General features: G+C 44.7%; 1 protein-coding gene across 1 annotated transcript; it reads left to right on the top strand.

Moving 5' to 3' along the window:
- Nucleotides 1-2037: 2037 nt before the first annotated feature.
- LOC308471097 (protein Njmu-R1) lies at nt 2038-17312 on the top strand. Its single transcript, XM_080995059.1, has 10 exons — nt 2038-2264; nt 3157-3234; nt 4349-4474; nt 6626-6768; nt 7923-7978; nt 8802-8921; nt 10700-10764; nt 10901-11037; nt 12747-12850; nt 14733-17312. Exons 1-10 carry the CDS (start codon nt 2122-2124, stop codon nt 14985-14987), a joined length of 1227 nt encoding a protein of 408 aa, XP_080851185.1. The 5' UTR covers nt 2038-2121; the 3' UTR covers nt 14988-17312.
- The last annotated feature ends 1377 nt before the right edge of the window (nt 17313-18689 follow it).

Here is an 18689-nt window from a genome sequence, read left to right as displayed (position 1 = left end):
TAAACAGGGCTGCCTTCAGATGTCTTCTAAAAATCTGGTAGTTGTTCTCTTTGACATCTGGTGGGAGGCGTTCCACAGGGCAGGTGCCACTACCGAGAAGGCCCTCTGCCTTGTTCCCTGTAACTTGGATTCTCGCAGTGAGGGAACTGCCAGAAGGCCCTCGGTGCTGGACCTCAGTGTCTGAGCAGAAAAATGAGGGGTGGAGATCATAGCTGTCAACCTTCCCTTTTTTGTGGGAAATTCCCTTATTCCAGCGCCGTTTCTCGCTGCTTCCCGCTGCTATCCTGGATTGTTAGATATCCCATAGACTGTCACCAGGACAGGTGACGCTGCTGATCCCTTATTTTCGAAGCTGATGATCCCTTATTTTCAAATCTGAAAGTTGACAGCTATGGTGGAGATGCTCCTTCAGATATACTGGACCGAGGCCGTTTAGGGCTTTAAAGGTCAGCACCAACATTTTGAATTGAGTTTGGAAACGTACTGGGAGCCAATGTAGGTTTTTCAAGATGGGTGTTGTGGCAGATGGTCATTCAGCTTCTACTTTGAAATCTCCCAAGGAAAGAGAGTCCACCGCCTCTCATGGGAGTCTGTTCCACTGCCGAACAGGCTCTTGCTGTCAGAAAGTTTTTCCTAAAGTTTAGTCGGAATCAAATCTCTACTCAGCCAGGAAGTTCTGCCCTCCTGAGTCGAGGTCCTTGCAAGCAGGTATGCGGAGGATCGCCATCTCAGGCTTTCAACTTCAATCCTATGCGCGTTTACCTGGGGGTAAGGCACAGTGGGAAATTCCTGCACTGCAGAATCATTTTCCAGGTTCAGCCTCCTCATTTCAGAGCAAGACTTGTTGAACTCAGCTTGAACTTAACTTGCGAGTAGACATGCACAGCATCACGCCATAAATCGCAAAATGAAATGAAATCTATGAGCGACCTGTTTATTACTTGTGTTGTTATCACTTGATTTTAAACACTGGGTTTTAAAAAGGCTTTCAGAAACACCAAAACATATTTTTAAAAGTGCATACCCTCCGATGAAAAGAGGGACATCCCTTTCCATAATGATAATTTTACTGTTTATACGCCATACATCTTACTGGGTTGCCCTAGCCTAGCCACTCTGGGCAGCTTCCAACATACATATATAAAAACATAATAAAGCGTTTTTAAAAAACCTTCCCTATACAGTGGTACCTCGGGTTAAGTACTTAATTGCTTCCGGTCTGTTCTTAACCTGAAACTGTTCTTAACCTGAAGTACCACTTTAGCCAATGGGGCCTCCTGCTGCTGCTGCGCTGCTGCTGCACGATTTCTGTTCTCACCCTGAAGCAAAGTTCTTAACCCAAGGTACTATTTCTGGGTTAGCGGAGTCTGTAACCTGAAGCGTATTTAACCTGAAGTGTATATAACCCGATGTACCACGTAAAGGATTGCCTTCAGACAGTTCAGGGGTTGGATAACTCCATATCCTCCGACATTTCTCTAATGAAAATAGGGACATCCTAAAGAAAAGTGGGACATTCCGGGATCGAATCAGAAACCGGGACGGCGTCTCTAAATCAGGGACATCCCTAGAAAATAGGGACACTTGGAGGGTCTGAAAGCAGGGATCAGCAAACTTTTTCAGCAGGGGGCTGGTCCACTGTCCCTCAGACCTTGTTGGGGGCCGGACTATAGTTTGGAGAGAGAAAAATGAACGGATTCCTATGCCCCACAAATAACCCAGAGATGCATTTTAAATAAAAGCACACATTCTACTCATGTAAAAACACCAGGCAGGCCCCACAAGGAACCCAGAGATGCATTTTAAATAAAAGGACACATTCTACTCATGTAAAAAAACCACTGATTTCCGGACCGTCCGCGGGCCGGATTTAAAAGGCGATTGAGCCGGATCTGGCCCCCGGACCTTGGTTTGCCTGCTCATGGTCTGAAAGTTTCATGAGGGGGGGGAGATGCTCTCTATCAATGCGGATAGCGATAGCACTACATTGGCAGGAACCTTGGAAGCGAGCTGCGCGCACGACGGAGCAGAATAAGGCGCTGCACTGTACGGCAACAGGGGGAGCGGATTTCCATTACCCGCAAAGCCCGGAGAGGAAAGAGGAGGAAAGGAGCCAGCAAGATGTTGCCTTCCCTCCAGGAGTCCGTAGACGGGGACGACAGAGAGCTGGAGAGCAGCGAGGAAGGGAGCGGCCTGCCGGAGGATCGGAAATCGGAGCGCAGCAGCAACAGCTACTATTGCCTGTACGGCTACCAAGGCTGCAGGTGAGGTGGGGTGGGGTGGGGAGGGAAGCTGGTGGGCTTCGTCGCGGCGTCTCCCCACCCCCCGGTTCTGCAGCATGCACTCAGAATAGAATTGCAAAGCTGGAAGGGACCCTGAGGAATTAGCTAATGTCCCATGCGGGAATCGAACCTGCAGCCTTGGCAGCATGCTCTAAACAACACCCTTCCCCTCTCGTCCTTTGTGGCCCCTTATTTCAGCGTGGCGTTTGGGAGGCGTGCGCCAGCGGCTGCCTTCAATGAATTGGGCTGATCTTTTTTTTTCTCTTTAAAAGCTATCGCCCTTCCCCACATCCTGTGGTACTGAACTCCATTCATCGAATGGCTTCCGCTCCATTCCGCGCTAAACTAGCAGGCTCCATTGGGGAGAGGGCTGTGAAGTAAGCCCTACACCGCATAATCAAATCGCGTGGCACACAATGTGGCCTCCCGCTGCCGCTGCACCGCCGCTGTGCAATTTCTGTTCTCATCCTGAAGCAAAGTTCTTAACCTGAAGCACTATTTCTGGGTTAGTGGAGTCTGTAACCTGAAGTGTATGTAACCTGAAGCGTATGTAACCCGAGGTACCACTGTACATAAAGCCACCCCTCCAACTCCAAATATGAACTGAAATAGTGGGGGAAAGAGGGAGGTCCCATTGTTGTGCCGGGTTGCAATAGCAAACCTTCTCAAAGCAAACAGGATCTGTTCCTGCTTGTTCAGATGACCACCCAGAATAATGTGTGAAATGGAACATGTCTTGAGTTGGAGGCCTTCCCCATTGTTGTTTTCTGGGGGGCCCCTCTTCTTCTTGCAATGTCTTTGGGGGTTTGTGGTTATATGATTTGTGTGTTTTTGTAGGCGTGTTCATAACTGACTAGATTCCCCCTCCCACCAGGTTGCACCAGGGTGTAGACAGCGATGATGGGAGCCCAAGCAGCACAACAGCTGAAACTCCGTCTTCTGATGATTTCAGGTACACCAACATGGCAAACCCATTGAAATCTTCTGAACCCTTCTCTGCTAATTAGAATTTGCATAGCTGTGGCGTGGAGGGATTCTAAAAACTGAACCGGATTCTTCTGAGCACAATGAACTTTCTGTAGTGGGACATTTCCATAGTACAATGAGGTGGCAATGAAAAGAAGAATTCTTCATTTGGTGGGCATGCTTAGGCTAAGAGTAGCCTAGAACAATCTTGCCCCCACCTAGTGCTCTCCAAATGTTTTGGGCTACAGGGGTTCTCCAATCTTTTTGGGCCCTGGGGACATGTTTGGAAATCTAAGAAACAGTCATGGGGACCATAAAATATCCATTTAACAAAAGGGAAAAAAACTGGTGATGCTCAGAACACTGTCCCCCCACAAACCAAGCAAAACACTTCCATCCCTCAAAGCAAATAAAAAGCAGATCAAAAAAGTAGGCCACTCCCCCAAATAGTCAACCCACTTCCAACCAAACAACAAGGGGGGGGGGAAGCAAACAGACAATAAGAGGTAAAGGAAACCCTGACCATTAGGGACGCGGGTGGCGCTGTGGGTTAAACCACAGAGCCTAGGACTTGCTGATCAGAAGGTCGGCGGTTCGAATCCCCGCGACGGGGTGAGCTCCCGTTGTTCAGTCCCAGCTCCTGCCCACCTAGCAGTTTGAAAGCACGTCAAAGTGCAAGTAGATAAATAGGTACCGCTCTGGCGGGAAGGTAAGCGGAGTTTCCGTGCTTCTCTGGTTTGCCAGAAGTGGCTTAGTCATGCTGGCCACATGACCCGGAAGCTGTACGCCGGCTCCCTCGGCCAATAAAGCGAGATGAGCGCCTCAACCCCAGAGTCGGTCACGACTGGACCTAATGGCCAGGGATCCCTTTACCTTAGCAGGCTTCACATCAGAGCCTGGCTTTGCACCAGAAGGAGCATATACTCTTCCGCTGGTCTTTGGTACCGACTAAAGCTATGATCCTAGCCATTCCTACCTAGAAGTAACTCATACGGAATTCAGTGGGGCTCACTCCCAGGTAAGTGGGGTTAGAATTGCAGCCTAAGTGTCTAGTCGAAAACTCTCTTAGTCAACAGTGTGTTTTGTTTTCATTTATGTAGTCTCTCCTTGGTGGACACTAACTTACCAGCCGAAGCAGAGATGGAGCTGCGTAGCTTTGTTGCCAAACACCTTGCCAAGGGAGCCTTTTTTGAAGGGATGGGCAATGTTGTATCTGTGGAGTTGAGGTAAGAATCCACATGATTCTCTCCGCACCCTGGTGCCAAATAACCTTTTTGCAGGAACAATGTGTTATGATTGTGACTTCTGCACAGCCTTCCTTTTCCTCCTCTCACCCCCACCTTTCCCCAGCTCTGCTGCAGTTTGCCAGGTGAGGATCCGTAGCATGTGAAGAGATTTTGGCTTTCTAAAGAATACAATGGAAAACAGAGTATATGTGGGGACTGGAGCCTCCGGTGGGAGGCACATTGGCTGTAACACGTAGCAACTGGAAATGAACGACAATTTTGTTAATAATAAGCGGTTATCATGTGTCAGATCATACGTAATAAACCTAGCATGGAAACTTAGTTTTAGTCTGAAGGCAACTGCTGGGAAATATCATTCCTTTCTTCTTGTGTCTCTGAAATTTTTGAAGACGGCACAAAGTTACACAATCTTTTGCTTTCAAATAAAAATGTGATATTAGGGGCAGCTCTGCTTACACTGCCATGGTTATATTTTCTTGCCAGTATAGTGTGCCAAGAGTAGCAGGCGTAGGAATCCAGAATGCATACAAGCCATGACTCATATTTTAAACTACCTGGGGTGTCAATGTGTTTTAGAGTTTAGGATAGCTAAAGTTATAATTAAAAGCAAACTGAAATACATAATCTTCACTAAAATCTTGATTAGAGTAGTACATTTTATAAGTGTGGCAGCAATCCAATCCTGATTTATTTGGGAATAAGCCCCGTTGAGCTTAGGGAGACTTAGGAGTAAACGAGGGCTGATTAATGAAGTCTTAGTTGATTAATCAAATGGATTTTAATCAATGGACAGTGCAATTTTATCAACTCAGAAACAAGTCCCATTGAGTTCGGTGGGGCCTACTCCCAGGTAAACAGTGCCTGCTGGTGACAGTTTTTAGAAGTACTTGTTCAAAACAGTTAACATTAAAATGAAAAATGTATTTTCGGGTCAAATAGTCGGGTCAAAGCTATTTCAGCTTGTTAAAATGGTATTTAATCCATTAATGTAACTAAATAATTGATTAAATGTGGACCCGGCTACACACACGCACACACATACGTCAGAAAAGGGGGGGGAGAAGTCCCTCCTATCTGTCTGAATTGCCAACAAGCCCAGCCCCCCCCCCCCATCTTTCCCATGCTCCCAGAAATGCCTGGATTAGAGGCAAGTAAGCCAACCTAGCAGTTCGAAAGCACATCAGAGTGCAAGTAGATAAATAGGTACCGCTCCGGCGGGAAGGTAAACTGCGTTTCCGTGCACTGCTTTGGTTCGCCAGAAGCGGCTTAGTCATGCTGGCCACATGATCCGGAAACTGTACGCTGGCTCCCTCGGCCAATAAAGCGAGATGAGTGCCGCAACCCCAGAGAGGGCCACGACTGGACCTAATGGTCAGGGGTCCCTTTACCTTTACCTTTAAGCAACAGGAAGATAATTGCATCTGTCATTCACACAAACCTGTTCTGGTCTCTCTTCCTCCCATTTCTACAGCTCAAAGCCTAAATTGTCCTTTTGTCTCCGGCTCCCTTTGATCTCCAAAAGCTGTTTTCAAAATGCATGCCAAAAAGAAAAGAGAGGGTTATTATCAATGGGGTAGGAAAGGATAGGATAGGGACTCACAGGAGCTGAATGCAAGGAAGAATGGATAAGCCCTTAGCCTGGGAGCCATGAACAGCTGGCTCTTAAGCAGCTGGGTAAGATCTCTTAAATTGCTTCTGTGCTCTTTTCCTACGTTTCTATTGCTTTTGTGTTTTATTTTGTAAACCTGCCCTGCAATTTTCAGATAAAGGGCGGTATGTAAATTTAATAAATAGTAATAATTCTATGGTAGACATTGCTTTGTTTTTAAAAATGCCCAACTTGGCTGTATTGTAACTCCATTAAGACATCACCTACAATTTGTTTACTCTTGAATGCAGGGTTAAGGGAAGGGTGATTTTTGAACTCTTGGGGCAAATTCTTGAGGTACAGCGAAGAAGTTAATGGAGGCATAAAGCAAGCTGTATTGACACTAGATTGAAGTGGTTGGGTAGAATCCAGGCTCTCAAGCAAGTGCTGGGTTTATGATGTGATCGGCGAGTGGACAGATTATGGTGAGAGATAAAAGAATAAAAATCACTCTGTGATTAATTCAGAATTTCTCTTTTCAGTATTCCAGAAAGCCGAGTTGGTTGCTATTACTGCCTCTTCCAGCCAGAAAAATGTACAGAAATGGCAAACGCAGAATTGAGCAGCTGTCCTCTAGACTACGTGATCTGTTTTTTGGGAGGCTCAGAGAAGGGACTTGAACTATATCCTTTTATCTTTGTGGATGCGCGCGTGTGTGTAAGAGGAGACTATGAGCGGAAAAGTTATTTTTTAAAAGTGGGTAATACTGTGGTTGCTTCATTGAATTCAGCCAAAGATGACAGCATGCATTATGTATACCCTGATCATTCTTTTGTGGTTTTGGCTATAAACATCTGAGAATACTGGTTTTGTTTTGCTTTTGCTTTTTTTTTTAAGTAGGCCCCATTTTTCCAGGGTTGTATTTGGAAAACAGAAGGCAAAAGCTTTTCAAAAACCAGGCTGAAAGAATCCGCCAGCCTCCAAAGGCTGACCAATATATTTTCACATTTGAAAGTAATGACTTCTTAGTGCAGAAAGAATGTAACAGATGTGCAATGGATCCACAAACTCTATTTCAATCTTTTCCTGAAAAACGATGTACAAATTTCGTCATCCCCATGTACCTAAATCTATGTAGTCTGGTTTATCATACTTCTGACGGCGCACATCTGAAGGTGTTGTCTGCTCCTTGAATTCAACAATTCCTTGAATTAGATGCATTTGGAAGCCCTTTTTGTCTTTCCACAATAGTTAGAAGTCAAGGGCTGAAGAGCCTGGACCTTAACATCAGAAACCCTTCAGATGCTTTAACAAACACATTGTTTCACAGGGACAAACAGAAGAAGACGCCTTCACCCCGGTATGGCTCCCCTTTATCACATACACAGCCCAACAAGACAATGACAATAATCCACCAACAGCATACAAATCAATATGGCTAACCTGATCCAAAACACCCACCCACCTCACTCACACACGAAAACAAAGATCACCACAGCCAAGCACGCCCTAGGCTAACCCCAACCTCTCTCACCACCAAAGGAACACAAGTAACGCTGACACCAAACTCTACATACATTAAGCATAATAGAAACATCGCCACCCGACCCCACCCCCATCCATCTTCCCTCCCCCCACTCCCCCTTTCTTTTTCCTTTCTTTCTTTTTTTTTTTTCTTCTTCCCCTAATGCCTCAACAAATGAAATGGATTTGTAAAAATGTTACATGGAAAAAAAATACGAGGCATTACACTTACTTCTGTAAAACAAGAAAATCCTTAATAAAAATATTAGGGGAAAAAAACAAAAACAAACACATTGTTTCCTTAAGAGTTTACATTCAGACTTGAGCTTGACAGATATGTTCAGGACCTGAAAATTAACCTGGATTTAGAGGTAAGCGTTGATTCCTGTTGGTTTATGTGGCTCTCTGTTCAGAGACACTCAAATTTTGACTTCAGAGTTAACTACAAAAAGCCTACCAACCTTCATTGGAATATACTGCCTGGGATTTAAAGGGCTGCGCAATGGCTTCTAGGTTCTTGTGCTGGGCTTGCGTTTCTGAAATGCAGCTCCCCAGGGCTTCAGGGTGAAACCACTTCTGCATCTTGGGGGAGTTTCAAGAGCAGTTTGTGATGCTGTGTGGAGGTTCTGCTACGTTAAAGGTAAAGGGACCCCTGACAGTTGAGTCCAGTCTCAAAAGACTCTGGGGTTGTGGCGCCCATCTTGCTTTACAGGCCAAGGGAGCCAACACAGTTTTTCCGGGTTGTGTGGCCAGGATGACTAAGCTGTTTCTGGCGAACCAGAGCAGCGCACGGAAACGCCGTTTACCTTCCCGTCACAGTGGTGCCTATTTATCTACTTGCACCGGTATGCTTTCGAACTGCTAGGTTGGCAGGAGCTGGGACCGAGCAACAGGAGCTCACCCCGTCACGGGGCTTCGAACCGCCAAGCTTCTGATCAGCAAGCCCTAGGCTCAGTGGTTTAGACCACAGCGCCACCCTACATGTGCCTAAAGTAGCTCTTTGGATTTCCACCATTATGTTGCTTTTGCTAAGCTGTTTGATTCAAGATGACAGCTGTTGTCAGCCTTGCATGATTTGGAATTAAGAATGAATGTTAGCTGCAAGTTCCATGAGCAGAGATTGTCAGGAGTTGTTCAGCTGAACTAAACTTCACGGTTCCATGTAAAAGTTTCACTCTTTTCAATTTGTTGCAGCAAGATAATCTGGAGACTTGTGTTAAGCCTCTCTTGGCAACTTGGTTTGAGGATTCAATCTGTCCTATTCAGAGAGTGGTGAAGCTTTTCCAGGAGAAACTTTCCTTTGTGTTACATGCCGTGAGTACAGTTTCACACATCCCAGAACGACTTTTCTGTTCAACTCATTGCTTTTTGACCGTTTGCAGTTGCAGTTCTGTTTGCACATGGAAATATAACTCTGTCAAAGAGAAAAGCCCATTAATAGTGGTTTAGTTTATTGCTGAATTAGCCATGGTGCCCAAAGTAGTAGTAGTAGTAGTAGTAATTATTATTATTATTTATTTATGCCCCGCCCTTCTGGCTGGGTTTCCCCAGTCACTCTGGGCGGCTCCCAACAGAATAATAATAATAATAATAATGTGATCAAACATTAAAAACTTCCCTAAACAGGGTTGCCTTCAGATGTCTTCTAAAAGTCAGATAGTTGTTTATTTCCTTGACATCTGATGGGAGGGCATTCCATAGGAAGGGTGCCACTACCTAGAAGGCCCTCTGCCTGGTTCCCTGAAACCTCACTTCTCACAGGGAGGGAACAGCCAGAAGGCCTTCGGAGCTGGACCTCAGTGTCTGGGCTGAATGATGGGAGTGGAGATGCTCCTTCAGGTATACTGGGCCGAGGCCGTTTAGGGCTTTAAAGGTCAGCACCAACACTGAATTGTGATTGGAAATGTACTGGGAGCCAATGTAGGTCTTTCAGGATCAGTTTTATATGGTCTCGGCAGCCACTCCCAGTCCCCAGTAAGTAAACCTCAGTCTTAAGCATAGGATGGACCAGGTTTTTGGACCATTGATCAGGAATGTAGGTTTTAAAACGGGTTGGCATTTCTCTTGTTCAGTAATGCAAGGTGAGATTAAACTTCCCACTTTAAAATATTAAATCTTGCTTGATGACTCATACAACTCTTACTTCTTCTACTGCGAATGAGGTTTACTTTTACGTGCTTAACAAAGACACACAGCCAAAGACAAATCCATTGATTTTTAGAGAGAGGAAACATCCATTTGTCCTTAGAGAGCAAGAGAAACAGCTTCTCTACAGATGAGAGAGAGTCTGGTGGTGTCAGGGAAAGGGAGACAGCTAGAGAGACGAGGGGGGAGAGAAGCAATTACAGAGAGCCGCAAGAGCTCATTAGCAGTCTGTCATCCGACTCGGAGGGGGAAATAGGGAGGGGGCAACCAGTCCCCGGAACTAGCTACTTTGGAGAACAAAGGAAATAGGAGGCGTGTCCTGCACCGATGGGCATGCTGGGGAAAAAGACGTCACAAATATTCAGTGGAGACATCTGATTGAGTTAAGCATGGACGTGTTTGTTTGAACTCTTGTAACTGCTTTGAACTTTTAGTAATAAATCAAGACAGAAATGGCTGGGAGCCTGGAGCGTTATCTCTACTAGTTTGGCAGCAAACACTCCTTACAGGTAGGCAGAGTATTGAGTTTGGACCCGGATGATGTGAGATTGAAATCCTGCTTCGCCAGGAAGCTCCCTAGGGGACACTAGCTTAATGGTCACCATATATCAAATAAGCCATGTTGTAAGGATAAAATAAGTGGATTGGGGAATATTTACTTTGAAGAGAAATTGTGTTGGTTGCCATCGTGTACATGACTGTGCAGAAGTAAATCCCACTAAATACAGTGGGACTTAATGCCAGGTAAGTGGGGGCAGGACTGCGGCCTAAGTCTACATCAAGTGTGACTTGCTGGAAGTTGTTGGGCTTTAGCATCCCTGACCACTGACCACGCTGGCCGTGGCTGATGGAAGTTGGAGTCCAGCGATATTTGAAGAGCCGCAGGTTAGCCACTCCAGTCTACCTCATTATTCAGAACACTGACATTATAACTTTCCTGTTTCAAGGCTCTGAGTTGCACTCCAGTTGAAGTTAAAGCGCCCGATGAAAGAACAAAGAAGGATATTAACAGGTAAGAGAAAACCACCTGTTAAGATTGCCTTTCCCATAGGTAGCTTGGCTTGTTACACGGCAGCTGCCTTGCCCTCTCCCTGTCTTGAGCTTAGTGATGAACACTTTTTTAAAAAAACACGCACATTCTTTCTCAGGTTCCTTAGAGCTGCAAGCCTTCAAGATCTTGTCCGGGAAGCCACCATGACTTCCTTGTGTATGGCAATGACCGAGGAACGACACACGCCGGTGGTGATTGACTGCAGTGGGCCACAACCTCAGTTCCACAATGCAGGTGAGATTTGCAGGCAAGAGAAGTTTCAGGCATATTATAGGTGGTGTCAGTCTTCAGAGTGGCTAGCAATGGGAAATGCTTGTAGTCTTCAATGTTGCTTATTGCTCTATCACTTATTGCAATATTGCTCTGAAATGACACTTGTTTATTGCCACAAGGGTGATCCGGACACACAGTCTGGGGTGTGGAGTTAGTCTACTGTTTTTTTCCTCCAGTTATCCTATGCTTTAGATCACATTGCAAAGCTCGGGTTGTCCAATGGTCTTCTTGTCACAAGTTGTCATTAGGGACCAAGGCTACGGTTGTGATTAAATTGTCCCATGTACAGTTGTTTTCTAATTTGTTGCTTTTTAGGAAGCACTGGCAAATTGTCAGGCTGTTGGACTGCAGTGCTGGTTTTGGTTTTTTTTTGTTTAACCCAAAACAAATTTAGAATAGTGAAAGATCATGGTGTATTTATCTTATTTTTAAAAATGGTCTTCATGGTGCACTTTTGACTTGGAGCTATGCCACAACATAGAATAGGGTTTCCATACGTTCAGAATTTCCCGGACATATCCTGAATACAGTGGTACCTCAGGTTACAAATGCTTCAGGTTACAAACTCCACTGACCTGGAAGAGTTACCTCGAGTTGAGAACTTTGCCCCAGGATGAGAACGGAAATCGTGTGCCGGCGGTGCAGTGGCAGCAAGAGGCTCCATTAGCGAAAGCACGCCTCTAGTTAAGAACAGTTTCAGGTTAAAAACGGACCTCCGGAACGAATTAAGTTCGTAACTAGAGGTACCACTGTACAATGGTACCTCGGGATGCAAACAGGATCCGTTCCGGAGCCCCGTTCGCGGGTCGCATTTCGGCGCTTCTGCACATGCGTGTGACATCATTTTGACGGTTTGCGCATGCGCGCGCAGCAAAACCCGGAAGTAACACGTTCCGTTACTTCCAGGTCGCCGCAGAGCGCAACCCAAATTTGCCTAACCCGAAGCGTATTCATTCCGAGGTATGACTGTACTGCAGTCGGAAGCAGTGTCCAGGCGGAAATCGCTAAAATATCTGCGAGAATAACAACAAATGGGTCCAACAACTTCGGCCAAAAAACCCCACAAAAAACAGTAGCACCTGAACATCACAAGAGCCCTGCTGGATCAAACCGATGGTCCTTCTAGTCTATAGCATTGTTTCTCTCTCATTAGCCAAGCAGATACCTCCACAAGCAGCCATCCTATAGTGTTGCCCCTAAACAATGGTTTACTGTGCCTTAGTATTTTCCCAGTTATAAATATGCCAGATAAGTTCATCTACTTACATGGCACTCATGAGAGAGGGCAGTTGGCCTTCTCGCACCATCCTAAGGCTGTGTATTCTGCATGCTTCCATTGCTGGATGGCTTAGTTGGTAAGAGCATGGTGCTAATAATGGCAAGGTTGCAAGTTCGATTCCCATATGGGACAGCTGCATATTCCTGCAATGCAAGGCGTTGGACTAGATGATCCTCAGGGTCCCATCCAACGCTACAATTCTATGATTTCTAAGAGGTCAGCACTTGCCTCCATTCTCCCCTCTAGCAATCACAAATGGCTTTTCATATATTATTTTCTTACATCGTACTGATCGTGTTTCTCATGTTATTTACAGTGCTTATATGGAGAAGACACACCAGCCTTTTGGAAATTCCTATAATATTTTGTTTTATTTCCAAATATGCCTCAGGTAGTGACAAATTCTGTGAATACTGGATGCAAGCATTTCTCAATGGCTCCGAAGGGGGAAATCCATTTCTCTTCCGACAAATACTGGAGAACTTTAAATTGAAGGTAACACATTCTTGTTATACAGGCAACCCCCCATTTATGTGGGGGTGATGTTCTGAGGCAACCACCCATTTAAGTGAAATTGCCTGTATTTGAAACACCATTGAGAAAGCCTGCAAACACCCTTTTCCGCCCCTTTTTGTGACATTTTTGGGCCTCTTCTGGTGCAATTTACACATGCACAATCATGCACATTTCAGACACCCCTAAAATGGTCACTGCCTGTACTTGAGTTGGTGGAAATAGGATAGATTTCTGGATACCTTCACACACTGCTTACGAATTGAGGATGAATCTTGTTCACTCTGGCAGGGTTTAATGTTGGGATCCCTGACCATTAGGTCCAGTCGTGACCGACTCTGGGGTTGCGGCACTCATCTCACTTTATTGGCCAAGGGAGCCGGCGTACAGCTTCCGGGTCATGTGGCCAGCATGACTAAGTCGCTTCTGGCGAACCAGAGCAGCACATGGAAACGCCGTTTACCTTCCCGCTGGAGTGGTACCTATTTATCTACTTGCACTTGACGTGCTTTCGAACTGCTAGGTTGGCAGGAGCAGGGACCGAGCAACGGGAGCTCACCCCGTCACGGGGATTCGAACCGCCGACCTTCTGATCAGCAAGTCCTAGGCTCTGTGGTTTAACCCACAGTGCCACCCGCATCCCTATTGTTGGGATGGCCCCAAACGATTAGCCAGTTTAGCCAAAGAACTATGATATCAAGACACAATTAGCACTCACCTGAAATGAGTTACAAAATTCTTACTGATTTTTTATATCCCTGGATTACTCCCTTTGCCTTTCCACATTCCATGGACTTGAACCTCTGTGTTTTAGCATACATTAATCTGCAACCGGATACTATGTACAGAAATTTTTGTATAGAAGAAAACGAACTGTATGCTCTAGGTAAGTATCGTAAAGGTGGCAGCAATTGCTGGGTGTAATCGAGTGAAATTTAGACTGTGATCCTATACCTACTTACCTGTCCCACTGAAGCTGAGAAGACACACATAGGATTGTACTGTCAAACACTTTTAAGTCTTGCCGATTCCAGTAGGAGAGAGAAGCTTTATTTTCTCCGGAAACCAGTCGAGGCTAAAAGTGCTTAAAATGGATTGAGCCTGTTGCTTTTGAGGTCACTATTTTCAAATTAAGGATAAGCTATTCCTACGGAAGGGACGCGGGTGGCGCTGTGGGTTAAAACACAGAGCCTAGGACTTGCTGATCAGAAGGTCGGCGGTTTGAATCCCCGCAATGGGGTGAGCTCCCGTTGCTCGGTCCCAGCTCCTGCCCACTTAGCAGTTTGAAAGCATGTCAAAGTGCAAGTAGATAAATAGGAACTGCTCCGGCGGGAAGGTAAATGGCGTTTCTGTGTGCTGCTCTGGTTCGCCAGAAGCGGCTTAGTCATGCTGGCCACATGACCCGGAAGCTGTACGCTGGCTCCCTTGGCCAGTAAAGCGAGATGAGCGCCGCAACCCCAGAGTCGGTCACGACTGGACCTAATGGTCAGGGGTCCCTTTACCTTTACCTATTCCTACGAAAATTCTTGCTTACTGATCCCAACGCATATATTGGCATGGTATAGACAGGATCCCTGAAACAGCTGCATCTGTATGTGCGTTGGTACACAATCAGTTGCAATCTATAAAAGCAAGATTGGCAGTCATATCGAGCAGCTGATTTGCGCGGGGGGGTCAATCCTGCCCCTTTGCTTTGAACAGCTGATCTTGTGCTATTGCCAGTGTTCATTCTGAGCTGCGTGCACAGAGTCCCCGTAGAGATACTGAGGGAGGAAATGTCCGCAATTTGTCTGTTTGCATGTATAGTTTCTTCTCCATCTAAGAGATGCACATGACCGATAAATGTTCGCTGCTGTCTTTCTAGGCCATACAAGACATCAACAACCTGAAGCGCTTCATCAGGCAGGCAGAAATGAACCATTACGCTTTGTTCAAGTGCTACTTGTTTCTGAAGAACTGCGGCAGCGGAGACGTCCTCCTGAAGATTGTGAAAGTGGAACACGCCGAGATGCCGGAAGCCAAAAACGTAATAAATGTCCTCGAGGAGTTCATGAGAGAGCCGGTTTGTAACATAAATCCTTCTCCTGAACTTGGGGCTACTTACACATTGCAGAATTAGTGTGTCTCTGGGAGAGAAGGAAATGTTGCTTTTCAAAGAACCAGGTGCACGCTTTGCAGAGAACTGCACTTGGTTCCAGTTGCTTGCAACATTTGATCCAAGTGTTCAGGAAAAGGCACACTTCTCTCAGATTTAAAATGTAAACTGTGAGAATAGACCAACAAACCAAGTTTGTAATGTGCCTTAAAGTAGCCAGAAGGTAGAGAAATATTTTGAATCCTCATTTGTGAAATAGAATTCGCTGTTTCATTTGTACTTAAAGACTTTGGATGATTAGAGAAATCTTGCATTTCCTCTCTTTTGTGGAAAAAGTGTTCTCTTTAATTAACTTATTATGTGAAAGCTAATTACTTTCTTTTCTTACTTTGGGAATAGGAGGTTATATCGTTTGAAGTCTTCCAAAACTGGACCAAAACCGCATTTTCATGTCAGTGATGGTGTTAGGGTTACCTATTAAGAAAATAGTTAATTAAAGCAACCCCAGTGGATCATGATTCAATATTCTGATCAGGTTTAAGAATATAAATTTAAGAATATAAATTGATGAACGAATGATCACATATAACACTTAACAATTATAATATTATATTATCATTAACTGTACTTTACCTGCAGGTCCCAGGGTGTGTGACAAAAATTAAACAGTCAGAACAGAATACAGTGAAACAATCCAAAAACTTTCTGCTTCGTACTTTGCTTGCTCATCACCATTTGATAACTGATCCAGAATATCTTTGTGTAGAGTTTCTGAATGCATTTGCTTTGAGGTTGTGACTGCAAGACTGTAAAAGCCAAGTACCTGGAAATCTGTGCAGACAACCAGATTTTTTAAAAATGAAATCGGCTATTGCCACTTTTCTCCCAATCCCCTGGAGTTAAAATAAAATAAAATAACCTGGGGTTGTGAAATGAGGGAGCCCTTTAAAAGGTAACTTGTTTGTGGAGGCTGGCACCACTGCTTTTTCAAGCTCTGGTGTGTTTTGAGATGCAGTTTGAGGCTTCTCTTAGAGCAGCAGCTGAGATAAAATTCCCCATGCATGTAGGCCTATTTATTTATTTATTTAGACGCTAGAATCCTTGCCACCAGACATTTCGCCTGGGGAAGGTGGGGTGTATGTATGTGGGGATTAAATCCAGACCCCCGCCCCACAACCACATTCGTCCTCCTGAAGTCAGTGGGAATATAGCTTCTTAAAATGCACTACATACACACAGCTCTGTTGTACGTGTTTGTGCAGTGCACCATATGTGATATATATGTGTCTGTTTGTGTACAGAAGAGCGATTCCACAGGTGTATTCACCCCAAACTGGATAGAAACACTCAGTTTTGACCAATTCAAAAAGTTAAATTTAAGTGCCGTAATGGGCTCTGTCTATAATATACACAGAAAATCGGCAGTTTGCTCTGACCATCCGCTTGTAAAGGCGAGGAGATCTCTTAGGGGATGCATGTGCAAAAACTAATCCAACTTGGAGCAGCACAGTTAACAGTCCTGTGCTGGGGTGTGTGAGTTTTCCTAGCCTGTGACTTGCTCTTAGGCAATCCTAGTGAGAAATCTGCATGTGGCTACTTAAGTTTATGGATGGATGGCCTCTGCTAGAGCTTGGTCCGAAAGAACCAGCCTAAAGCAATATACGAATCCAGAGTTCGAAACGAATGACGCACCCGTCAAAATAGCTGTTAATTATAGCTGTATTTGTAAAATGTGGACAACCCACCCCCCACAAAAAAAAAAACCTTTACATGTCGCTTTTATTTATTTATTTTTGGCATGTTTATATCGACCACCATGTTAATAAAAAGAGAAGAAGCTGAACAGTAAACCTCAAACAGAACCCGTGCACAAATAACTGTTAGAACAAAACTATAAAGTATGTACACCATAGAAAAATATTTTGACGTTACAGCATGCTACTTTGCAAGTACTGTGTGTGCTCTAATAGCCCTTGATGGGAAAAGCATATTCTGTTCAGCGTTATTATTATTTTTTAAGGCAGAATTACTTCATTTGGTGCTATGATGGTTAACTATGGAGGGAGGTACTAACAGTGTAAGCAAAAGAAAGCTTCATCGATCTAGCTTTATTCTGTAAACTTAACAGACGCTGTGGGGAGGCAGAACGTGCTTGGTGACTAATAGAGCTATTAAATTTGGTGAAAAACAGCATTTTTACTGCATAAATTCAACCCGTGAAACTCTGTGTGCCTTGTAAAGCTCTGTGTGTTACTAATTTGTCTTCTGGTTTGGGATTCTGGGAAGAACTTTTTCCAATTAGAAATCAGTGATTAATTATGGTATTAAAATGCATTTCCCTTCAAGCAAGTTTGCTTTTGTTTCACTTCTGTTTGTTACCGTACTGAATGGTTGAATATAATGGGCGAAATTCAACATCGCACGATTACAAATGTCAGCTGGCTTCCCCACTCCCTATTTTTTGGGGGGGGAGGGAGGAAGCCATCTTGTGGAAGTGGAAGCCATTGCACAGGGCTTCTGCTGATGGGTTTGCTAGGTGAATCCCACCCCTAAATCTCTGTGAGAAATAGGTTCTTCAGTTTGCACTATGCAGATGAAAAGAGGCTTGCAGCAAGAAGTGCTAAGATGCTTCTTACAACTGTTGAGTTTAGAAGTTAGCTTTGCACGTGAGCAACCCTCAGAGACATTGCAACAATCTGCCCCACTCGTAAACTCGAACCTGCAATAGAAAGTGACCTAGGATGTTAGAAATGTGTGCATCCACTATCACACAAATGATGTTCCACTTGAAAGGCTTTTGGGAAGATGGGCACTGAAGATTGCGCAGTGTGCCCAATATGAGCTGCTTAGAGAGTTTATGTGCAGGACTAGAAAAGTTAGTACTGTAAAATTCTTCCCTCTTCCAGGCTTGTAAAGTCGTTTTGGAGTCACAGAGGGTCACAGAGACCTGGTACAAAGATAATACAGTGGTACCTCAGGTTACATACGCTTCAGGTTACAGACTCCGCTAACCCAGAAATATTACCTCAGGTTAAGAACTTTGTTTCAGGATGAGAACAGAACAGAAATTGTGCTCTGGTGGTGCAGCGGGAGGCCCCATTAGCTAAAGTGGTGCTTCAGGTTAAGAACAGACCTCCAGAACAAATGTAAGTTCTTAACTCGAGGTATCACTGTAGGCCTGTTTCCAAAACTGGTAGTTATGGTGAAATGGCAAATGAGTGTGGCTGAATTTGTGTGGTTGAGGCCAAGTTAGAAACCCAAATTTTCATTCTATCCTGAAACCAGATGAAATACGAGCAGCACATAATCCCAAGAGTCTTAATATGCCTGAGGTTTTTTCCGTAACTCTGGTGTAGACTTATTTCAAGTAAAGTCAAACCTCGGTTCTCAAACAGCTCCATGATGCTGCTTTGTAAGTTGATTAAGTGGGGAAAGGTTTGCCTGTTTGTAAGTAAGTTCAGTATTGGTTAGACACAATTCTACTTAGCGGGAAAGACCAGGTCACAGTTTGATGGCAAGTTTTTTCTTTTTTGGTCAACATTTGCAAAGTTCAGCTGTGCTCATTTTCACACTGCTTAGAATTGGATTGGGGACACATTTCTGCATCTGAACCAAAAGACTCATTCAGCTAGTTGAGTCGGAGGCCCAGGTGGGTATCACAATTTGGGTACGGCTGCTTCTGCAACCTTGCCAGTTGGGGCATATATTTTATAAAATTAATTTTTT

This window comes from Podarcis pityusensis (assembly GCF_964106645.2).
Source record: "Podarcis pityusensis genome assembly, chromosome: 2".
Classification (NCBI taxonomy): domain Eukaryota; kingdom Metazoa; phylum Chordata; class Lepidosauria; order Squamata; family Lacertidae; genus Podarcis; species Podarcis pityusensis.
Note: the sequence above shows the minus strand (reverse complement) of the source record. Positions and strands in the feature narration are given on the sequence as shown.